Raw genomic sequence first — 20,047 nt, forward strand, 5'->3', positions numbered from 1 at the left:
TTTTCGGATGCTTTTATTCAGAATTGTAGTTCTAATGATGAGTAAAAATGGCGTCCCCTTCAACATTCACACAAAGACATAAAAGGGTACACATGACACATTTTTTTGTCTGATTTCACATTATTTTATTAATGCACATTCCTTTCATTCACCTCATTTGAGTTATGTTTTTTTCTATTGTTAGATTTGTCTTTTTTTTTTTCTTTTTTTTTTCATTTTCAGTATGATAGATATACACGCTAGTAGCTTTGAGTAATGGCAACATGCTGCTGCTGCTGTGCTCCTGGACACGAATCCTCTCACTGGTTGTATGTGATGGTGGTTATGATGCGATTACACCTGGCCTGCTCTTAACTACAGCTCGCTGTTGGAGGACTGAGTCCTGGGACTTACATAATACTTTAGCAGGCCTATGACCATGTAAACCATTTTCTTGTGGGTTGTCATCATTGTGGATTTTGCTGTGTTTTGTACGCTTTGTTAAACCAATCAGTGCAAGATCGTGTCTGCATTCAACAACAATGGCGGAGAGTCAAGACCAAGACATAGAACTAGCCCACAGGCTGCAACAGAAGTGATTTTGAAATGAAAAGGAGGTGAAATGTAAGGAGAGAACAGACAAGTGGAACATTAACAATTTCCTTCTTTCCTTGGGGTGTAAGCTTTACGCAGTCAAACTGTTGTTGAGGGACTGATTCCACCTCCTATAGTCCACATCCGGACTAATGCTGTCACCAACTTTACCTTATTGTTGATACCACAGTTTTGATACAGTAGTAGGATATAAAAAAAATACTCGATACCTCTTTCGATACCTCAGCACAAAGAAACCAAGTCCTAGGCATACAAAAAGGTTTTTTGTTTTGTTTTTTGTTGTTGTTTTTTTCATGAACAACCTGCGCATAGTGCTGGTACAGTACAGGCAAACTTAATGAAAATATACGAATATAACACATTTGTAGTATTGTTTATAGTAATGGTTGCAGACCAGCTGATTGTATTCCCATTGCTTGATCTGTGCAGCCCAGCCCAATTTAATCAGTATTTTCAAGCTTGGGTACTTTTGATAGTGTTGAATGTATAATCAATCAATCAATCAATCAGAGAATTTTAAACATGTGGTATCGAAAAAGTATCAATACTTTTAACAACCTTAATCCAGACCGCTAATAATTCCCATCAGGGCCAAGGTCACTTAAAAACAAAGCACTTCACTGTAAACAATCAAATCTTTACCAAGTCACACAATTCAGTCCAACACAGGCATCACCTTACTGCTGTACATCCTAGGCTTTCAGGGTCGCACCCCAGAGGAGCATGTGGCACTGTGAGGTATACGGTAACATGACATTTAGAACCTGTGATATGATAAACTCTCATGACGTTATTGTTTGAATGTTAAAGACATTTTAGCAATGTACACAATGAGCTATTGCACTGATGATAACCTCTGACCTTCAAATACACTGGACACAAACTCACTGACTGAACCTTCGATTGGCTGAAACATGGGCCTCGCTTCTGAGCAATGTGCTTGGATTTTTCTTGATTGTAAGATACTTCTCCAAACTGTGCTTATGCATCATAAAATGAACACTGTTCATCTTAAACTAGCATAACACTTAAAATAAATTAAGCTTTTGTCCGTATTAGATTCAAACACCAATCGGTCTCAATTGAGCATGTGTGAGCATGAACACACTGTCAATCTCATTTTCAGTAATGTACCACATAGGTATATATACTTTAGACATTGAAATGGCCTTAATACACATATCAAGGCCCAACAGGAGCCGAATATACATGACAAAATGGTAAGTGTTGGTTTGTGCACAACTCACTTCTCTCTCTTTACAACCAGCTACACCTATTTATGCACTGCTGCAAGAAAAAGCCCCCACGCCTTTAACTGGAATAGTGTGATTCTGCAACTTTTCTATGAATGAGGTCCCCGGTTCATCTGCAGTGTACTAGACAAAATGCGTCTTTTAGCTCTCTGGAACCATAATTAGTACCGCTTTTCTTAAAAAAAAGAAAGAAAAGAACACAGAATATTTACAGCTGACAGTAAAAAGAGTGTGTACCTGTAGAAGAAGAGCTCATGTTTTAAAGCAGGAATACTGCTGCACTGTGTTTTTCTTAGTGCTGTTATTGCAAAGTGAATAGGGCAGAGTATTGATCGTTTATGCGTGCAATCTCCGAGAGCACTGCTCTAAAGGAGAGGTTCAGCTGCTGTTGTCACCCAATAGAGGAAAAAGGACGTTGTTGTGAAGAACTGTACAATAACACTGCTCCTAATGTTCCACAACAGTGAACTGAAAATGCTTAGATTTAGATGCGCCCGTCTAGCAAAGTCACTGGGAATCTAGTCAAGACCGTTGTGTTTTTGTAGCATCATTCCTTCTCTGTTGCTACCCAATGTGCATCTTCCATTTTTTGTGTCAAGGACTACCAGAGCACATCAACGAGGAGTGCAACAATGTGTGGTCAACAGCACTGAGTCATTGCAGATGGAGAGGTGTCCCTGCACCTCTTTTACTGCCCCTACAGTGGGACGCTTATGCAAACATTTTCAAAAAGTGAGAGTAGTGGGACCAAAAACATGTCCTAGTGGGTGCTGGAGACGTCAGTTCATCTAAGTGTTGAACAAAAATGATTGTACACCTTCCTTGGGGATGAAATAAATTAACAGTCTTGTCACTTTATCATGAAGCCACGCTCTCAGCATGTTGTAAAACAGCTTGGCCTTGACTTAAGCTTCTCACACAGGCCATCCACTCCCCATGCCCTCTATAAGACATCCGAATGCATCTGGGTTGTAGTCTGTGAGAATCGATAAAAGCACTGTCTACCACTGTCCATATCTCTGTCACTGTGCCTGCGTCTCAGGGTTGACACGATCCTGGAAGATGTACAGGTTGTTGGTGGCTGCTATGGCAATGATATTCTCAGATGGATGCCAAGCCATGTGCAGGATTTTCTTGGTGAAGTCCAGGCTATCAACGCCCACATCTCCACGGCGTCGCTTACCACCAGTATACACTCGCCGCGTCCGCAGCACAGCCCGAGGCTTGCTGCTTTCCCGCCAAGCCTCCAGGGTTACGCCTCGCCCCGTCTCCCTGTCAAACATCCGGAAGAAGCTGTTGTACGCCCCTGTCATGATGACGCTGAGGAGCGGAGAGGAGAGGAGAGGACATAATGACATGTCATATTGAGAAGAGCAAGTGAATACAATGCAGATGGTGAAGAGTGGAAAAGCAAGGTTCAGGGAACAGCGAAGAGACGGAGAGGAGAAAAACAAATTTGAAGGCACAGGGATTGATTTGATGTCCGCAAAGCTTGTCTCTGGGATTGATTTAAATGTCGGATAATGGCAGAGGCTGAGCATTTAGGGAATCGCTGTAAGCAGAAACACACAGCCCCTCCTTTGCTTTCAACGGGATTTAAATACACCATCCTTCCTTTTCTCTTCAGTATCTCTGCCACTTACCTGTCTGAGCTGTTCCAAACACACTCAAACTTGTCAAAGATGCAGTCGTTTTCGTAGAGGGAGCACAGCTTACTCCTTAGATATTCGTGGACCTGAGAATCATGCAGACAGTCAGTGGATCAACCACATGCAGAGCACAGCATGCAGTCTTGTCTTATCTTACCTTATCTACAACAAACTGCATGTGTTCATATTCTCAGTCCTCCTACTCCACTCCCATGTATAATTAACATTCTTCCCAGATGGAAAATCAAAATTAAACACACAACTAAACTGTACAACTAAAACAGAGAAAAACTGAAAATCCTCCTGTGTATGTTGATTAATTAAAGGAATAATTGGTACATTTTATTGTGATAACCAGTAGTCAGTTATCAAAATTGCGGCAGGAATAAATCCTAAAACACGGAAATGAGTTATGCAGCACTCTATAAAGCTCACAACAAAACAGGCTGCAGGGGCTCCATAAACTAGATTGGTCATACAGATTATAACTGGCACACCGGAGAGACACAGATCAGAAAACTGTTGTACTATCATACCTGGTACGTCTCCACAGGGCCCTTGTCCATGTTCAGGTCCCACACCTTGGCGGTGAGGTAGTCTCTGGTCAGCAGGTAGCGTCCACTGTGGCTGAACTTGACGTCTGACACAGAGGAAATGATCTCTGAGAAGAAGGAGCGGCTCCCTGGATCCTCAGGTTCCTCAAACACTGTTCAATGACAGATTGGTGAGGTGTATTTTCCTGATTATTCACAAATCTAATTACAGATTTAATTTTGTGAGACTGACATGCCATGTTAGGGATACAAATGAGCTCTCTAATCTCCACAACATGCTTACGTTTGGTGTGTTTGTCACAGAGTGCGGAGGCTCTCATGTCACAGAGGCGCAGGGTGCCCTTGCTGCTGCTGTACACAAACAAGTGGCAGTGGTGAGGGTGGAATTCAGCTGCTGTTATCACCTCCGTCAGATCCTCCATGTTGGCTGGTTTGATGTCCACAATATCTGTGAAAAAGGTCTGTGAAGGGATTCAACAGCACAGAGATGGCACCACATTCTCAGGAAGTGGCAAACAGAGGAAAGGCTTTCCTCCGTAAAGTATGATGACTATGCACATGATTTGATATACGGATGCCCAGGAAGCACACACACAAGGGCAGATTGAGGCATTCCAACACATTCACCCATCTTTTCAGTTTCTTTTTTTAGCACCATCACTTTCTCCATGCACCTCAATCCATAATCACAACCCAGAAAATGCTCCCCAGCCACCAGCAAACCCCACCCGCCCCACTATGCATGCACACTCTGCTCCTCTCTCTGTTCTATTTGTGGTAGTCCTGCGTGGTTCAGTAGAAAGTGTACTGCTGAGTGAATTATTTAAACTCTTCTTCCATAGATGCCTCTATGATTTTTCTAGGTCAGCTTCCATTTGAATGGGAAATCACCAAGTGCACCCCATCCAACACGCTACAGCGAGCACAGAAAACACGCTTCAAGGCAGTGCACGGCACCCTCATTGAAACATTAATCCAAATCCAAGTCATGCGCTGTTTACATTAAATATAGATTGAGGCTTAATTCAGATTAGCAGGAAAGTAAAGTATATTTCAACTGCAATGTATATTTGGAGATGGAAATGAGATTATAGATGATAGATTATTAGAGGCATAGCTTTAGACAAATGGTTTCACTGTTCACAGTGGTGGTAGTAGTAGATGAATGGTGAAATTAGCAAAACCAAACAATGCACTATAGAATTCAAAGGTAGCTATTTCTTTGCAGCAGCATGCCACATGCATGTACAATATAGTCCATGTGAGTCTGCTTCAGAGAGCATGCAGATGCACTGTGGCACACTTGCATGTGCACATCAACACTACTAATTCACGTGATCAAGTCATGCAAGCGAACATATAAGGGATTTAGTGCTCCCTTGTTTTGACAGTGTACTTAAATGTAGAGATTCACAGGAAATTGGCAAACAATGTTATTTTACTGCAATCAATCAAATGTGATTTTCCTTCAAGCAAGTGTTTATTTTAGGTTTGAGAAATGATTTGAATGGATGTAGCCTGAACCCACAAAATATTATTGATTTATTATTGCACCATTTTCCCCTTAATCTGCAGGAAAGGGGTCTGTGGCAGGCACCTGGGGGGTTTCGTTACACATCTCTTCCGCTCTTCTTGTTTGGTTCTGGACATTGATTTTTCCCCTCAAAAATATCCAAGTACAATTTTCACATTGCTGCTGCACAGTTAGTTGTGATGACACACACACTAATGCTTTCATAACAGTAGAAAAAGACAGCCTCAGAGATCTACTTTGTTCTGGGAATTTCATACCCTGTGAAATGTGAGTCACCTCCTCCAGTAAAAGATTACGTTACACGCAAAAATCTGAGGCGAGCTATTATAGGAAGCAGAGAGTGATGTCTTTGAGAGCCGTGGCATTAAAAATGGTACGTGTAAGACATAAACAAGACAAGTCAGTGTTAGGAAGGATACTGAAGCTACGGTCCGTGATGCCCAGGTGCCACATATTGATGCGGAGGTCATCAGCAGACAGGTAGGTCTCCCCATCGCTGTTGACTGAGATTGAGTTAACATGGTAGGTATGTCCATTGGAGAACACTCGCCTGGGACGAACCTCTACCATTAAGTCTGTAGGTTTCAGCACTGGCACCTTACATACAGACAGGGAAGGAAAGACAGAGCGATAGAAAGACAAGGAAGACATGAAGGACAGAATTAGAGGACATAGAGGAGTCAGGGATCCTATGCGGGCTAGAGCAACAGCACAAAATGCAGACTCTTGGTTTGCCGATCGAACGTCAACTTGACACACACAGCATCTGACTGACCAGAATGAAGGTGTGCATGCGCAAGCTTGCATGAGTCTACGCACCTGCAGAGAAGTAATGGTAGAGATGTCCTTGAGCCGCCCCTCCTCATCTTTCAGGTTGTATCCCTCCGGCCTCTTGTCTCTCTCACTCACCTTCCACAGTTTAATGGTCTTATCTGTGACAGGCAAAAAGATTTGCACATCACAGGAAGCTGATTAAGTGCAGAGAAAGCTGACAATAAATGCTACAGACAACTGAAACAGCCTTGGATGAGTGGAGACCTGATAATGACTTCCTATTCGTATGGCTGACTTCTAAGGCAATCCAGATGAAAAATTGTCTTCAGTGTAGTTTAAAATTTACTGTTTATGTAAATTGATCTCACAGATTTCGGGGCAATTCAGACTCATGACAGGAATATAATTAAAGCACAGATCAGATTCTATGGCTTTCACACCGGCAGGTCAGTGTCTCTACTGTACCCACAAATGTGACTCCAGTGACTGGCTTAAAAATGATCCCACCCAGGTAATAGGAGATGAAGCCAGACTGGCATAATGCCGGGTTTTGGAAGTAGGTTGTACTAATGTCATTTTTAATATCAAACAAAGTCCATGCATATTCACAGCTGATATCTCATAGTACAAACTGGGCACAGGTCTGCTCATTGTGCTTCATCCAAACTGGGAGTCATGGTCGATCTCCTGGCATCACTGGTTTCTCACCATTGGTGGAGAGAAGGAAATGTGCTGCATTCTGCTGTGGCAGCCATCTGATCTTGTTGATTTTCTCTTCAATCTCCAGACTCTTCAGGTAATCAAAGTCCGGCTCGTGGCTCTGGAACGTGCTGTAGACATTATACTCCCCGGAGTCCCCCGTCTCCCCCACCTCCTCTGACTCCCCTTTAGACTGTCCATGGCAAATCGTGAAGAAAACACAGCTTTGAATGAACATTCACATGTGAATATATAATGGAAAGAACATCCCTTTAGGATGCACAGAATGCCATAGTGTGTGTGTGTGGGTATGCTGGGTACAGAACGGGTCTATCAGTTCAAGTTTAGCATGTTAGACTGACCTCACTCTCTCTCTGGAAGATGACCACTCGGCCACCTTTATCCCCCGTGGCCAGCAGGTCCCCCGTCTGGTTAAACTCCACCGTAGAGATGACATCAGCTGGGAGGAAGACAGTAAAATATGAGGTGATTAAGCAGGAGGATGGTTAGAATAAAATAAGGAGGAGTGAAAGAGAAAGATAAAGAGATGATAGAACAGAATGATAGAGAGAGAGGAAATTAATTAGGCACAGAGAAAATGGAGGGCAGAGAATAAGAAATGTGGAAGGGCGTGGGATTGAAAAGATGCTGGATCAATGCACAGAGTAACTGTTACTCATGAAGCCTGAGCCTGACATAAATCCTCAGTATTTCTACTACCTTCTGCTCCTGAGACTCCAGACCATAAATCAAACATCCGTCTGTCAATGCAGAATACAATGTCAAAATCATATCTAAAATTTAAAGCAGGCCCAACAATGCACTGTCTCTGCAGCGAGCGTTCAGTAAGTCATGGAGTGATTAATGTCAGCATCCATTCCCTATATCCAGTAGTGCAGGGATAATGCACCCATGAAGCTGAAATGAATGCACTCAATCATGCCAGCATGTTATCTGACACCAAAGAGACAGTGATGACACACCGTCTGTTCTACCTTCAGTGACGTAGTCTCGCAGGAAGGTGTGGTTGATTTTGGGGCTCTCAGCGTCCTCGCCCATCTGAAGCTGAGGGAGGGTGACCCGCCAGCGCGCCCGTCCTGAGGGGAAGGGTCCAATCCGTGCTCTCTCTCCCCACCCAGGCACCGCCCATGCTGCTGGGGCCTAGCGGAGTGGCCTGGAACAAGGCATCCTGGGAAACCAGCCAGCCGGAAGGAGAAGAGGCGTGAAGAGGGGATGGAGACGAGAACGGAGAGGGAGGAGAAACAGGGTTTTTAAGGGAGAGGAAAAGTGAGTGAGAGGAGAGAGAAGATGCAGGTGGATAGAAAAGTGGTGAGGTAGAAAACGTGAGGCAGGGAGAGGTGGATGGGAAAGGCTGGCGATGAAGTTAGTTTTGGAGAGAAAAGAGGAGGGCTGTCATTAGGCAGGCTGACAATACATGCACACAGCATTCCAAATGGTGTGACCTTTGTTAGACATTCAACACACTCATTAACAAAGACACACGTGTGCACAGGCACAAGGCCTAATCGATGCTGAAGCAAAAATCCCAGAGCTGTGGAGTGGAGGAAAAACAAACAGCTCCAGCAGAGAAGCAGAGAATATGAATCCTTCTGTATGCACGCAGAACAAGTACAGGATGAAGACGATGTGAGTATGAAAATATCCACTGCAACATTCACCCCGTGTCGCTCCAGCAGCGGTTCGAAACGCTCCCAAAGGTGTGGTAGTCCTCTCTGCCTACTTTCCAGATCTCTGCTCCCTCTCTCTCACACACACACTTCTCAAATAGATAGTCCTTGACGGAGATCAGAGGAGACCGCGATGTCTTGCCTGTGCTGCAGGAGGGAGACAGGCCTCAGCACACCTACCAGTCCGCCTGCTGCTGCTTCTGCTTCTGCTTCTGCTGCTGCTGCTGCTGCTATTCCTGCCTGTCTGTCGGAGGGAGTGGAGGAGGGAGAGAGAAGAGAGAGCAAGGGTGGTGGTGAGAGGATGAGAGGCAAAGGAGGAGAAAAAAGAGAAGGAGAGAGGGATAACGAGGAGGATGGAGGTCCACTGCCTGCTGATGCTGTGGAACTGATTCTGTGCAGCATCCACTGTGTCATGGCAGCCTCCTCCTGGAGCAGCCAATCGCGGCACAGCTGTCACTCGTGGACCCACCCACTGCAGATGGGAGAGGAGTAAGAGGCCAGCAGAGGGAGCAGTTAGACACTGAGGGGTGTGTGGTTCCCCCGCTGGTAAAATTTGGAACATTTGGGGGTTTTAAAAGGAAAGACTTGAATAACAAACATGGAGTTGCTTTATTGGGAATCAGATGCTCTAACACCAATTTTCTGCTTGCTTTGCAGTTTTCTCTCTAACACACAACACTGTTATCTGCCAATCTGAGAGGCTGTCCAGCACTAGATGAGATGTTTTCAGCACTGAGGGACTGTCTGATAAGCTTTTTCCTTTTTCATCACTGTCCTACATTCCCTCAACAACACGAAATACAGTCTGAACATGTAGTATTTATCCCTATCTTCTTACATGCCCTTTATCATGCTGCCTTTAATTGACTGTAAACTCTTTAAAATGTAACTCTTTCGGACGCTTTTCATTGCTATCATTCCAGTACTCCTTTCTTTCAAGCCTGCAGGTACTGTAGGAGGTTACAACCTCACTACTTCCATCTAGTACTAACAATGGCTGGTATTTCTTTATTATGACACAATACTGGACATATGTTTTATTTATTTACTGTTTTGGTGCACTTTTTACAAAATATACAAGCTGCATAAAATATAGGGAAGTTTAAGACACTTTTGACAGTTGTGTATTACAAACCTACCACACAGTACAATTACAACAACGATATTTATCTATAATGCTACTCACCAATGTTTATTACTCAGAATTAAAAATGCTAGTGTCCCTCGTTTTTAAGAGACACGTGACACTGAAGCCAACCAGAAATGCCGATGGAATAAAAAAAAGTTACCAAAACTAATTTAAAGCAACGTGTTCAATGCAAAACTGCAATATTTTTATTCCATATTCTATTATTTCTTCTTTTTTTTCCAGTGTACAGTCCTGTAAATTAGTCTACAAGATTTGTGCAAAATATTTACAGTATGTGAGTGATAAATATATATTTATATAGTGATAAGGTCACTAAATTTCCATGAGTAGGTCGTAGACAGGCAGTAATTGACAGAAAACTAGAACTTGGGGTATCTTAATGCACCAAAATATGACAATATGAATAGAAGCTATGAGTCATTTCTCGCGGAGCACGGCCCACTCCATTAATTCTGTGATGAAGTTTAAATCGGATCCGTTTAATTAATAAACCCGTGGCGCCAGATCGGCTAAATAAAGGTCAGGGGATTACCTTGACGCAATCGTTTCCACGGGCTGTTCCATAGGCATCGCTCTGCTCTCTGGCTCGTCACCTCAGTCTGCCTCATCACCTCCACATGGCAAGTGTTTCTCCTCAATAGGCTCAGATAAACTCAAACTGAGTTTAGCCGATCTTTTCTCGCTGTACTTGAGCGAGGGGATGCCTTGCCTGGACTCCATGGAGCTTGGCAGCGCGACTCTCGGGCCATCTCCTGCCGCCGGCACTGAGGAGTCCTTCGTCAGGGAAACGGTGACTGCGCCGCCGATGGCGGGCAGCATGGGCTGGTTCTTCTCCCCGCTGTGGAGCCCCCGCTCCGATACGCGCCGCAGGAGGTTTGGAGACGGTGTGAAAAGCGACCAGGTAGAGGCATGGCTGGACGACCACTCCGACTTCACGAGGGCGTACTTTTTACGCAGAGCTGCCGCGTAAGCTGTCTTATACTATAACCACAAACAAGTGATGTTATTTAAACAGTCCTGCATGAGTAACTTAATGATTTACTGTATGTTATGTTAATGACTGTAAAACAAGAGCATGTGACCTCAGAAAATTATTATTGAAGTAAAGCAACGTCTGTTCTCCAAAAATACTCTTCATGTTCTCATTTGGGTTTTCCCAACCAGTTGCTTGTGTAATGTGTCTTGTCTGTGACTCCAGGGCCAGTGGTCCACAGGCAGAGATGTCTCCACAGCCGCCCATGCTTCCCAGGAGCAGCTCTGACCACTCTGATCTGCTCACAAAGGCTCATCATCGCAGAGCTTCCTCTCCACTGAGCAGCTCACACTTGAACATTGCATCCTTAACAGACCCACTCAAACCCCTCTCTTCCAATCTCAGCGCCCCTGAGTGGATGGATCGCTCTAGTCCAGATGTGCTGGGCAGTCACTCCCCTTGCTCTCCCCGATCTTCACGCTTCTCTTTTTCCCCTTGCCGTCCGCTTTCTCCCATTTGCCCTTGCTCCCCCGACTTACCCCACTCTCCTCAGCCTCTGCATTCCTCTGCTGCAAAGGCTGCTGCAGCCTGTGGCCGTAGTGAGGGCTGCCCGTGGATGATGGAGCTCCTGAGAGGGGGTCTCAGCTGGATGGGCTCTGTGGCAGAGCTCTGCCAGGGGGCTGTCCTGCATGCTGGGGAGCTACTGTCTGCTGAGGGCAGCTCCCTCTCTCTGGTAAAGAAAGACTCCAGTGGAAGGAGCACCTTGGAGGAGGTGGTTCCCCTGACAGCGTTTGGATGCTTGAACGAAGGCTACCTGTGCAGCCGTGCCCACCGGGAGCTGGTGAAGGGCATCATGGGGTGTGTACTGGCTACAGGCTCGCCAATGAACCTGAGAGACATATCAGAGGTAAACCTTCAAACAGACACATTTAAAGTTTTCATGACTGCAGTTTGTAGCAAGCTTTATACACAGCAGCCTGACACGTTTCTACACAAGTGGATATTGGTAGTTTGTTCCAGGTATTTTAAATGAGGAATGAGGACTGTGTACTAAGTGAGACATGCATTTCCTGATAATCTGTTTTTAGATGATGACATGGTTAGAAGTGTGGGGGTGTGTTAGGGAATCCCAGATGGAGCACCTGCCTTTAATCCTTTTAGAGGTTTCTTCCACTGATTAACCTCTGATTACTGAGATGCTGATGTTCTCTACTACGCTAAGTGTGTCTTCATCCTCACCCACACAGCCAGGCAGAGAGGGAAGAAGGCACATCTTACTTAAGGGCTTATAGGAGGTGCCCAAACCACCCCTCCTTTTCCTCAATGCCAATGTGATTAGGAACCAGTGCCAATACCTGGCAGGGTTGCACACAGCTGGTGCATTCCAGTGCCCATGCTGGCATACTATTTAGTATGCCAGAAAAAGATTTAGCATGTCCCCACACATAGTGTGTCAAATGCAGTATGCCAAAAATACCAGTGTCCTACTGCAGCTGCAGAGAGCGGGGTTTGAACAAAGCCTTGGTACCTGTTCCAAATCAATTTGTATGAGCGAGGGGGTCAAAGTTCAAGGCACAATGTTATGACCATCAGTTTGTCCCAATTGTGTTCATAATGCATGCTACAGCGTATACTCTGTAAAGCTGGAGTACATGCTAAAAGGAAAAAGAAAAAGTGCGCTAATTTGGAATGCACAGGTAATCCCCAGTCAGCGTGGGTGTGGACGGGTAGTTCCAAATAACCTGGCTGCATGGGTTTAAAGCTGATGAGGAATACTGACCAGTTTAAGCACACAGGGGTTAAATTTGAGTAGGTGTTTAAGTCTGCTGTTGCCAAATTGCATAAAGATTTTAATACACAGAATGGTAACTCACACAAATGTGTTAAGTATAAATAAGTGACGTGCTTGTCTGCAGTGCTAACTTAAGTGCCCACCTCCTCAGGACCCCCGATTCGACGTAGACGAGGAGCAGTTATCAAAGATCAGGACTGTTTTGAGTGTTCCCATCAAGAACCACAGGGCCAAGGTAACATTCTTAACTGTTTATTCCAAGATCATTACTTTATATGTTTTGTGCACACGCCCTATTGCTTAATCAGGACACATATAAACAGCGGGATTAGTGCTGATACTGCAGCAGTGCTTGTGACAAAGATTGCGTAACAATAGGCTGAAACATGTCTTCTTTTCGTGGACAGGTGGTGGGTGTAGTGGTAATGATCAGCAAGAGAAATGGCTGCGATGGATCAGGTTCTGTTTTTAGCGGCATGGATGAAAAGGTGAGCCAAGGGATTGTTATTACAGGGCAGCAAATATTAGAGCTCTGTTCAGTTGTATGTTACTTATTATGTAATGTATGCATGTCTGTCATTTTAATGTTTAAAATATGTTAACTCACATTTTAAGTTAAGTGACTAATCCAATACATTTGAGTAAAGTTTGAGATGACTTTTTATTGGCTAGGTCCTGTCCAATCACATGGATGTGCTGGGGATGGTTCTGGATAATGTTCAGCTGTATGAGAGCTCAAGACAGGAGGCCAAACGCAGTCAGGTAGCACCACCAGAGAACAATATGAAGTCTATCTGCGTCTATGTCTGTATGTCTATGTAATCTATCTGTGTGTGTGTGTGTGTGTGTGTGTGTGTGTGTGTGTGTGTGTGTGTCAGGCCTTGCTAGAGATGGCACAGATATTGTCAAAAGAGCACCGTTCCTTCGAAGCTCTGCTGAGTAAGATGGCTGCCACCATCATGCCCTTCACACGTGCTCAGTACTGCACCATCTTCATTCCCGGCGAGCAGACCTCAGCCGTGGAAGACAAGGTGCGTTATCCTGTTTGATTCCTGTTGTTTGTTCAGAAAATGAAGCATCAAATCTTATCTGTCCTAACGTGCGATATTGTCTGTTCCTCTGGAACAGGTTTCATTCTCCAGAGTGATCCACCTGGAGTGTGAGGAGCTCGGCTCAACCTGCCAGATCTACAGAAGGTTGCTTATTGCCTGGTTGATAGCTACGCTGACACTACTTGTAGTTAACTAATATATATATGTATATATTATACATTATATATAATGTATAATATATTCCACGTCTTGCTAGTATACATCAACCAAATGATATTTTTCTTCCTCTGATATCAGACATGGTCTAAATGGTGCCATATCTTTAATTCAGGGCGCGTGACATCAGTGATGTAGACCCATCATATGCCCTTCAAACTCTGGTTGAAATGGATCCACTTAATGTGTCGGCGAGCTCTGAGGAATCGATGAAGAGTCTGATCTGCTGCCCCGTCAGGAATGAGAGGTCTGAGGGTGTCATTGGTAAGTCTCTTTTGAATGGCAGAGGCCACTATACATTATTCATCAGCCTCAGGACTCATGGTGTCAGATCACAAACTCTACAGTCTTCATGCGTGGCATATTAAACATATGACATGTTGTTGGGTGTCGACTGGAAAAGTTAGCGGTTTGCAAGTAGTGAGATTGAGACTGTCAGGTAAGGGTTTAATTAAACCCCGGTCAACGAGTAATATACTTTAGTGTATTAGAAATAGTTTACTTAATTAATTTCAGTGTAGCAAAGCACACTTTTGTGCTTAATTTAAAGTATGTTTGACATGTACTTTTAAAAAGTGTGCTTCTGACTAGATGTCACTAAGTTCTGCTTAAACGTATTAGAAATGAATATACTAATTCTGCAATATTTACAGTAGTATTTCAAAGTACTCCAAAGTACTGAAGTACTAACAATTGTACTTTATTGTGAAAACACACTGGTGATATAATACAATTGTACTGCAAGTGTGTTTTGAATGCTCATGAATCATGATTTTGACCAGTGTACTTCAGTACACTAAAAGACTGTAAAACGTTGTTTTGAATACCATGTGCCACTCAAGGATTACTTGAGTACACTTAAGTATACTTGAAGTTGACAAAAAATAGCACAAAGTGTACAGTATGTAGTACATTCTGCAAAAGTAGAATTTTAGTGTAATAGTTTTTCACCTGGGAAGCCTTGAAAACTACTTGATCAAGTTTTGGAAATGCAGAATATGCAGATGCAGGGATCTTCAATGTTCCCACCTAAACTAGTCCTGAAACTCCATCTCAGGTCCAGACTCTTCCTCCTCCTCTCTGACTAGACTAATGTAGACTAAGTTCAGACACCACTTACAACGTCTTTCTCATGCCGTCCTCTCTCTGTGTCTTCATTGTCACATGCTTTAGCTGTGTGCCAGTTGATGAACAAAAGGAGCAAAGACTCAGACGAGATGGAAGCCTTTAACAGATATGATGAGCGCCTGCTAGAGGACCTGTCAGTGTACTGCGGCCTGGCTCTGCAGTACGCTCAGGCTGTGCAGATCACTGAGGAGCGGAGGGCCAGCATAGAGGTCACACAAGAGGTGAGTGACCCCTTTACTCCCCGCGCATCTTTAACAAATAGCCAACTGAACCTATTCAGATGTTCAAATGTTGCATGCATTTGTGTTCACGCTCGTTTTCTGCAGGTTCTGGCCTACCACATCACTGCAGCAGAACAGGAGGTCCAAGCGCTGGAGGTGATTTTTAACTTTCTTCGGTAGACACGAGCGCTTTCTCTCAGTCCAGTCTGGCCTTGCTACAGCGCCTGTTTTTTTTTCCACCACCCTTCCTCCCTCACTCTCCCTATTGTCTTTCACTCGGCCAGTCGACCTGGAATCACCCCTCAGTTTATTCCTTCAGGTCAGATTAACTGGCTTGAATGCAAACGCACAGCTAATGTTCTACCGTCTTTAATCTCTTGATTAGCTGCTATCACTGCCTGTCAGTGACAAAGGTGATATAACCTCCTCACCCACATTAAACCAAGATGATTTCCCTGCACTGTGTGCTGTGTGGGCAAGAGGAAGAAAAAGCAATCATGTGTTTGTGGGTGGATGAATGTTCTGCGCCTGTACGTGTATATTTCAATGGCTTTTTCTCGTTTTCAGGAGGCCACTATTCCCCCCGCTGAGTCACTGCTTCTCCTAGACTTCGATTTCTCTGATTTTGGACTGCCAGAAGATCTGACCACCCAGGCCACCATCCGTATGTTCCTGGACCTCAGTTTGGTGCAGCATTTTAACATTGATTACAAGGTAACTGACCTGCTATCAGTTAGTTAGCATGGCAACAGCTGTAGTAGTAGCAAATAGCAATATTGTTTAATCATGATACCATCTAAATATGGAAAAGATTAAATTAGTTAACTGAAGGTCTAAATTTCTATACTCAGATTACCAATGAGTCTATGAAAATTACATTTTTGGGCTTTTGAGTTTGACTGTGGGCAACCTAAAGAAGGTCATCACTCTTCAGCTGCACACCACCTCATGTGCCTGTCTCTTGCCTCCAGAGTCTGTGCCAGTGGGTCCTGACAGTGAGACGTGGTTACAGGAACAGCGTGCCTTATCACAACTGGAACCATGCGCTGAGCACTGCTCAAAGCATGTTTGCAATGATCATGGCCACAGACCAACTCCAGGTCGGTGCATGCGTCTGTTTTCGCTCATGCGCTTGAACAATAGCCTCACCAGCAAAACTCATATATGCAAACATAGTAATGCAAAGTTTTTACACAACCAAGCAGGATGTTCCCTGGAAATATTTTGATCCGGTCATCTGCATGCTAAACGTTTGCAAGCTTATTTGCAGCTTAGACCCTGTCAGTTCTTCCACAACATGGTTTTACCATAGTAATAACAGAGCAGTCCTTTTGTGCTTACTAAGCAAATATAGCGCTTCAAAAAGTGTCTACTGAGTCGTTTCTATTTTAAATTCAGCTCTTCTAAAGTTTCTCTAGGAGTCACTCGAGGACTGCAGGGTGTCTCGAGGACAGAGCAGTCTTAATTATTTGAAAGAGGATAATTTTAGACGTCCCCCAAACCCTCTTAAATGGTTTGCATGGGGATCACAAACCAGACTAAATCTCTACTTACATGACTTCTGCTGCTCACTTATTTTAGCCTCGCTCTCTATTTCCACTATTAATTGTGAGTGTGTGTTGTAGTGCTTGATGTTTTAGTGTTGCTGGGTATGGAGTGACTTAAATTTACACTTCGGTGTTTTCTGTCATTTCTTTGATTGACAGGTATTCATGTAGCGTGTGTTAAAGTGTTAAAATCTTTAGACCCATCTATGAGTTTGGCCATAAGAGGCGAGAAAATAACTTTCTTCACTTTATCATCTTTATTGCACTCTTTCTCTCTGTCCGTCTCTTTCTGTTTGTATTTCAGACAATTTTTTCCCCTCTGGAGATCTTAGCGTTAATGATAGCCACTCTGAGCCATGACCTCGACCACAGAGGAGTCAGTAACTCTTACATAGAAAGGTAAGCATTGCTTCCTCTTCTTTCATGGCTATGTATATTTTTATTGGATTTATATTAATCCTATGTTATACTGGTTATTCTATCAACTGCCACTCACTGTAATTTCTGCCGTTGTAATTTCTGTCTCTTTGTTTCTCAGGAGTCAGCAGCCTTTAGCTCAGCTGTATGGACACTCTTCTCTTGAAAACCACCACTACAACCTGTGCCTCTTCATCCTAAACAACACTGTGAGTCCTCCTACATTCATCTCTTCATTCATTTTGGGCTTCTTCTCAACCCATGAGTCACCTGTGTATGCACACAATCACCACTATGTCCACATTGTGACCCTTCTAACTGTTTCATCTGCCACTCGTAAAACCACAGTACACTCCAGTGTTTTTCTTTGCTTAACTGGACTCTGTCTGCCTCTCTGTGTCTCTGACTTAATTCATTTTTAAATTGACCTTTGCATGACACAGAATGAAATGAATTGCATTGTAATGTATGATATCGTTGTTTTAAATTGTCAGTTGTTTTTATAACTAGAGACTTGGAATAACTTCTGCTTGTTAGACAAAATTAAAAATGGGATTCTTTAAAAATGCCATGCTATGCTATGTTGCCATATTTCCATTTAATTCTCTTTCTTTTATAGTCAAATTGTAGACACAATATTTGTTCTCCTAACAGACAGCTTGTTTTCAGGCCTGGCTGCATCATATATCTGGTGGTCACTGAATTGTGGTCTTCACTTTACTTCACTCTCTTCCTCTCTCAGGGGAGTCAGATTCTCAGCGGTCTCTCCACAGAAGACCACCGAGCTGTACTACACATGATCAAAAGGGCAATCCTCGCCACTGACCTGACCGTCTACATGGAGTATGTCAAGCTAGAGAATGTCACAGTAGCTGTAGACAAAGCAATGCGTTTGTCTTGTTTTACCCCTGATACCCTCATTTTTTTCCGCTTGTCATTCTAGGAGAAGAAAAGAGTTCTTTTCTCTCACAAAGAAAAGCAGAGTGAGCTGGAAGAGTGAGAAGCAAAGAGATTTACTGAGGTGAGAATCAAACAAATGTGAATCAGGGACATATGATAATGATATCTGTGATGGAGCTGCCATTTCAAGACATTCATTCACCGCACAGGTCGATGCTGATGACAGCCAGCGACCTCTCTGCTATCACAAAGCCTTGGCCTGAGCAAAAAAGAGTAGGTCTCACAGAAGAGTTTTCATCTGAACACTTCACACTTAATCGCTCAGTCGCTCTGAGTTCATCTCAACCTTAACCTCACTCCTCCTCCGAAACAGATTGCCAACCTGGTTGCCATGGAGTTCTTTGCACAGGGGGACAAAGAGAGAGAAGAGTTCAAAATCAAACCCATTGTAAGTCCTGCTGGCAGGTGATTTGTCTTGTTACATCTTATATTGTTCTCAAATGGGGGAGCCTGCTTCGGATTGAGGGTCCTCGTCGATCCTGAGTGATAAAATCATCAGTGTTATTTATCAGAATTATCAGCTAATATATTTTTCACACTCTTTTGTTATGGTAGAATAAGAGTCATGTTCACCCTGAATTTCTCATTTTACCTGCCTGATGAAGCCTTCTTTTCATGCCAGAGTCCTCCAGGCGTGTTTTAATCATGGTTAAATTCTCACTGTTGAACTTATGTAACTTGATTTAAAATAGCATCACACCTACCCGACTGATGTCAAATCGTAACAACAGTAGAGAAGAGCTGAAGAAATACACACAGCTATCTTTTTGCAGTTCAAACACATTGACTCGTGTGTCCTCCAAGAGGAATGTCTGAGGTGATGGCACTTAATGGAAACATGGGTGTTTACTTATGTGGTATTTCTTCCCACAGGGCTTTTATACAGCCTGCACAAAGTATTTTCATGGGCTGTTATTGCTTCTCAGGCTGCACTTTGACTTTTACTATACCAGCTACAGTCGATCTGGCCTCCTGTTCTAACAGCCCGTTTACACTCTCTTCTCAACAGGACATAATGAACAGAGAAAACAGCACTCGACTGCCCTACATGCAAGTCGAATACATTGATGACATCTGCTATCCGCTCTACAAGGTGTGTTCTTTTAGCAGGTGTGGATGCATGCATATTTCAAATGCATGCATGTGTGTGCATGTTCATAAGGAAAGGGAAACCCCATTGTTGCTGCTCTAATTTCCATGTTTACTTCAATGTCTCCGTCTCCCTCAGACTGTATCAAGACTGTTTGGCAGCTGCTCCCCACTGCTGAGCGGTTGCAAGAAGAACAGAGAAAACTGGCTGCATCTCGCTGAGGAAGCAGAGGAAAAGAACAGTGAAAACAGTCGTAGTGTAACTCTGGAAACACATAAAAACAATGAGGGTGAGACACAGAGAGAGGAGTAGAGGACTGGACAGAAGATGAAGACAAATAGCTTTGGAAGCAAAGAGGAGTTTGACCCACCTGCGCCTGTTGTTCTCCATCCTCTCTTGGACAGATCTTGACTAAATATTGACCTTCTGCCCAGACATCAGAACTGTAACTACAAAATGTGTTAATGGGATCTATAATAATCTTGAATAATTCAAGCAATGCTGCATTTACTGTCAAAGAGCATATCCTGTCTAGTCCAATGTGCAACCTGTCAGCAGTGTCACCATCTGTTTCATGACTTTTTAAGGACTGAAGCCACAAACTCAGATAAAGTAATCATTTCTATACTATATCTGAATTTCCTTTGTCCTCCCTGTGTATGCAGTCTTGATTTGTGAACACATTCAGATTTGAAAAATTGCAACAAAACCAAAGGATGTAAATGATTTTCCATGTCGTCAAACCAGCAGGCAGCC

At 43.6% G+C, this 20,047-nt stretch overlaps 2 protein-coding genes across 4 annotated transcripts; one reads left to right on the forward strand and one right to left on the reverse strand.

Annotated features, from left to right (window-relative positions):
- Nucleotides 1-100: 100 nt before the first annotated feature.
- On the reverse strand, nt 101-9,173 carry ppp2r2ca (protein phosphatase 2, regulatory subunit B, gamma a). 3 transcript variants are annotated; one of them, XM_070987720.1, is made up of 10 exons: nt 8,926-9,173; nt 8,053-8,429; nt 7,420-7,517; nt 7,067-7,250; nt 6,404-6,516; nt 6,004-6,181; nt 4,334-4,498; nt 4,033-4,202; nt 3,491-3,582; nt 101-3,167 (listed from the first exon to the last, which is right to left on the reverse strand). In XM_070987720.1, the coding sequence occupies exons 2-10, from the start codon at nt 8,114-8,116 to the stop codon at nt 2,870-2,872; spliced, it is 1,362 nt and encodes a 453-aa protein (XP_070843821.1). In that variant the 5' UTR covers nt 8,117-8,429; nt 8,926-9,173; the 3' UTR covers nt 101-2,869. The 3 variants fall into 3 exon arrangements, with proteins under 3 accessions (XP_070843821.1, XP_070843828.1, XP_070843837.1); XM_070987727.1 differs by having other exon boundaries at nt 8,053-8,246; nt 8,926-9,152; XM_070987736.1 differs by having other exon boundaries at nt 8,053-8,246; nt 8,737-9,152.
- A 1,283-nt stretch (nt 9,174-10,456) lies between these two features.
- Nucleotides 10,457-19,848, forward strand: pde5aa (phosphodiesterase 5A, cGMP-specific, a). Its single transcript, XM_070987687.1, has 20 exons — nt 10,457-10,861; nt 11,094-11,775; nt 12,812-12,895; nt 13,068-13,148; nt 13,333-13,422; nt 13,539-13,691; nt 13,789-13,856; nt 14,044-14,192; nt 15,102-15,277; nt 15,383-15,433; nt 15,845-15,991; nt 16,249-16,377; nt 17,129-17,223; nt 17,363-17,450; nt 17,984-18,084; nt 18,185-18,262; nt 18,351-18,414; nt 18,515-18,589; nt 19,211-19,294; nt 19,430-19,848. Exons 1-20 carry the CDS (start codon nt 10,596-10,598, stop codon nt 19,601-19,603), a joined length of 2,835 nt encoding a protein of 944 aa, XP_070843788.1. The 5' UTR covers nt 10,457-10,595; the 3' UTR covers nt 19,604-19,848.
- The last annotated feature ends 199 nt before the right edge of the window (nt 19,849-20,047 follow it).

Source organism: Chaetodon trifascialis, chromosome 2 (genome assembly GCF_039877785.1).
Source record: "Chaetodon trifascialis isolate fChaTrf1 chromosome 2, fChaTrf1.hap1, whole genome shotgun sequence".
NCBI classification, from domain to species: Eukaryota; Metazoa; Chordata; class Actinopteri; order Chaetodontiformes; family Chaetodontidae; genus Chaetodon; species Chaetodon trifascialis.

Bases quoted from the DNA above. Each gene is read 5' to 3' on its own strand.
- pde5aa (XM_070987687.1), top strand. From the start codon at position 10,596: ATGCCTTGCCTGGACTCCATGGAGCTTGGCAGCGCGACTCTCGGGCCA. The intron at 10,862-11,093 runs GTAAGCTGTCTT...CTGTGACTCCAG, and splicing joins TTTTTACGCAGAGCTGCCGC to GGCCAGTGGTCCACAGGCAG. The intron at 11,776-12,811 runs GTAAACCTTCAA...CCACCTCCTCAG, and splicing joins ACCTGAGAGACATATCAGAG to GACCCCCGATTCGACGTAGA.
- ppp2r2ca (XM_070987720.1), bottom strand. From the start codon at position 8,116: ATGGGCGAGGACGCTGAGAGCCCCAAAATCAACCACACCTTCCTGCGA. The intron at 7,518-8,052 runs GTAGAACAGACG...TCTTCCTCCCAG, and splicing joins GCGAGACTACGTCACTGAAG to CTGATGTCATCTCTACGGTG. The intron at 6,182-6,403 runs GTGCGTAGACTC...TCTGTATGTAAG, and splicing joins CTACCATTACTTCTCTGCAG to GTGCCAGTGCTGAAACCTAC.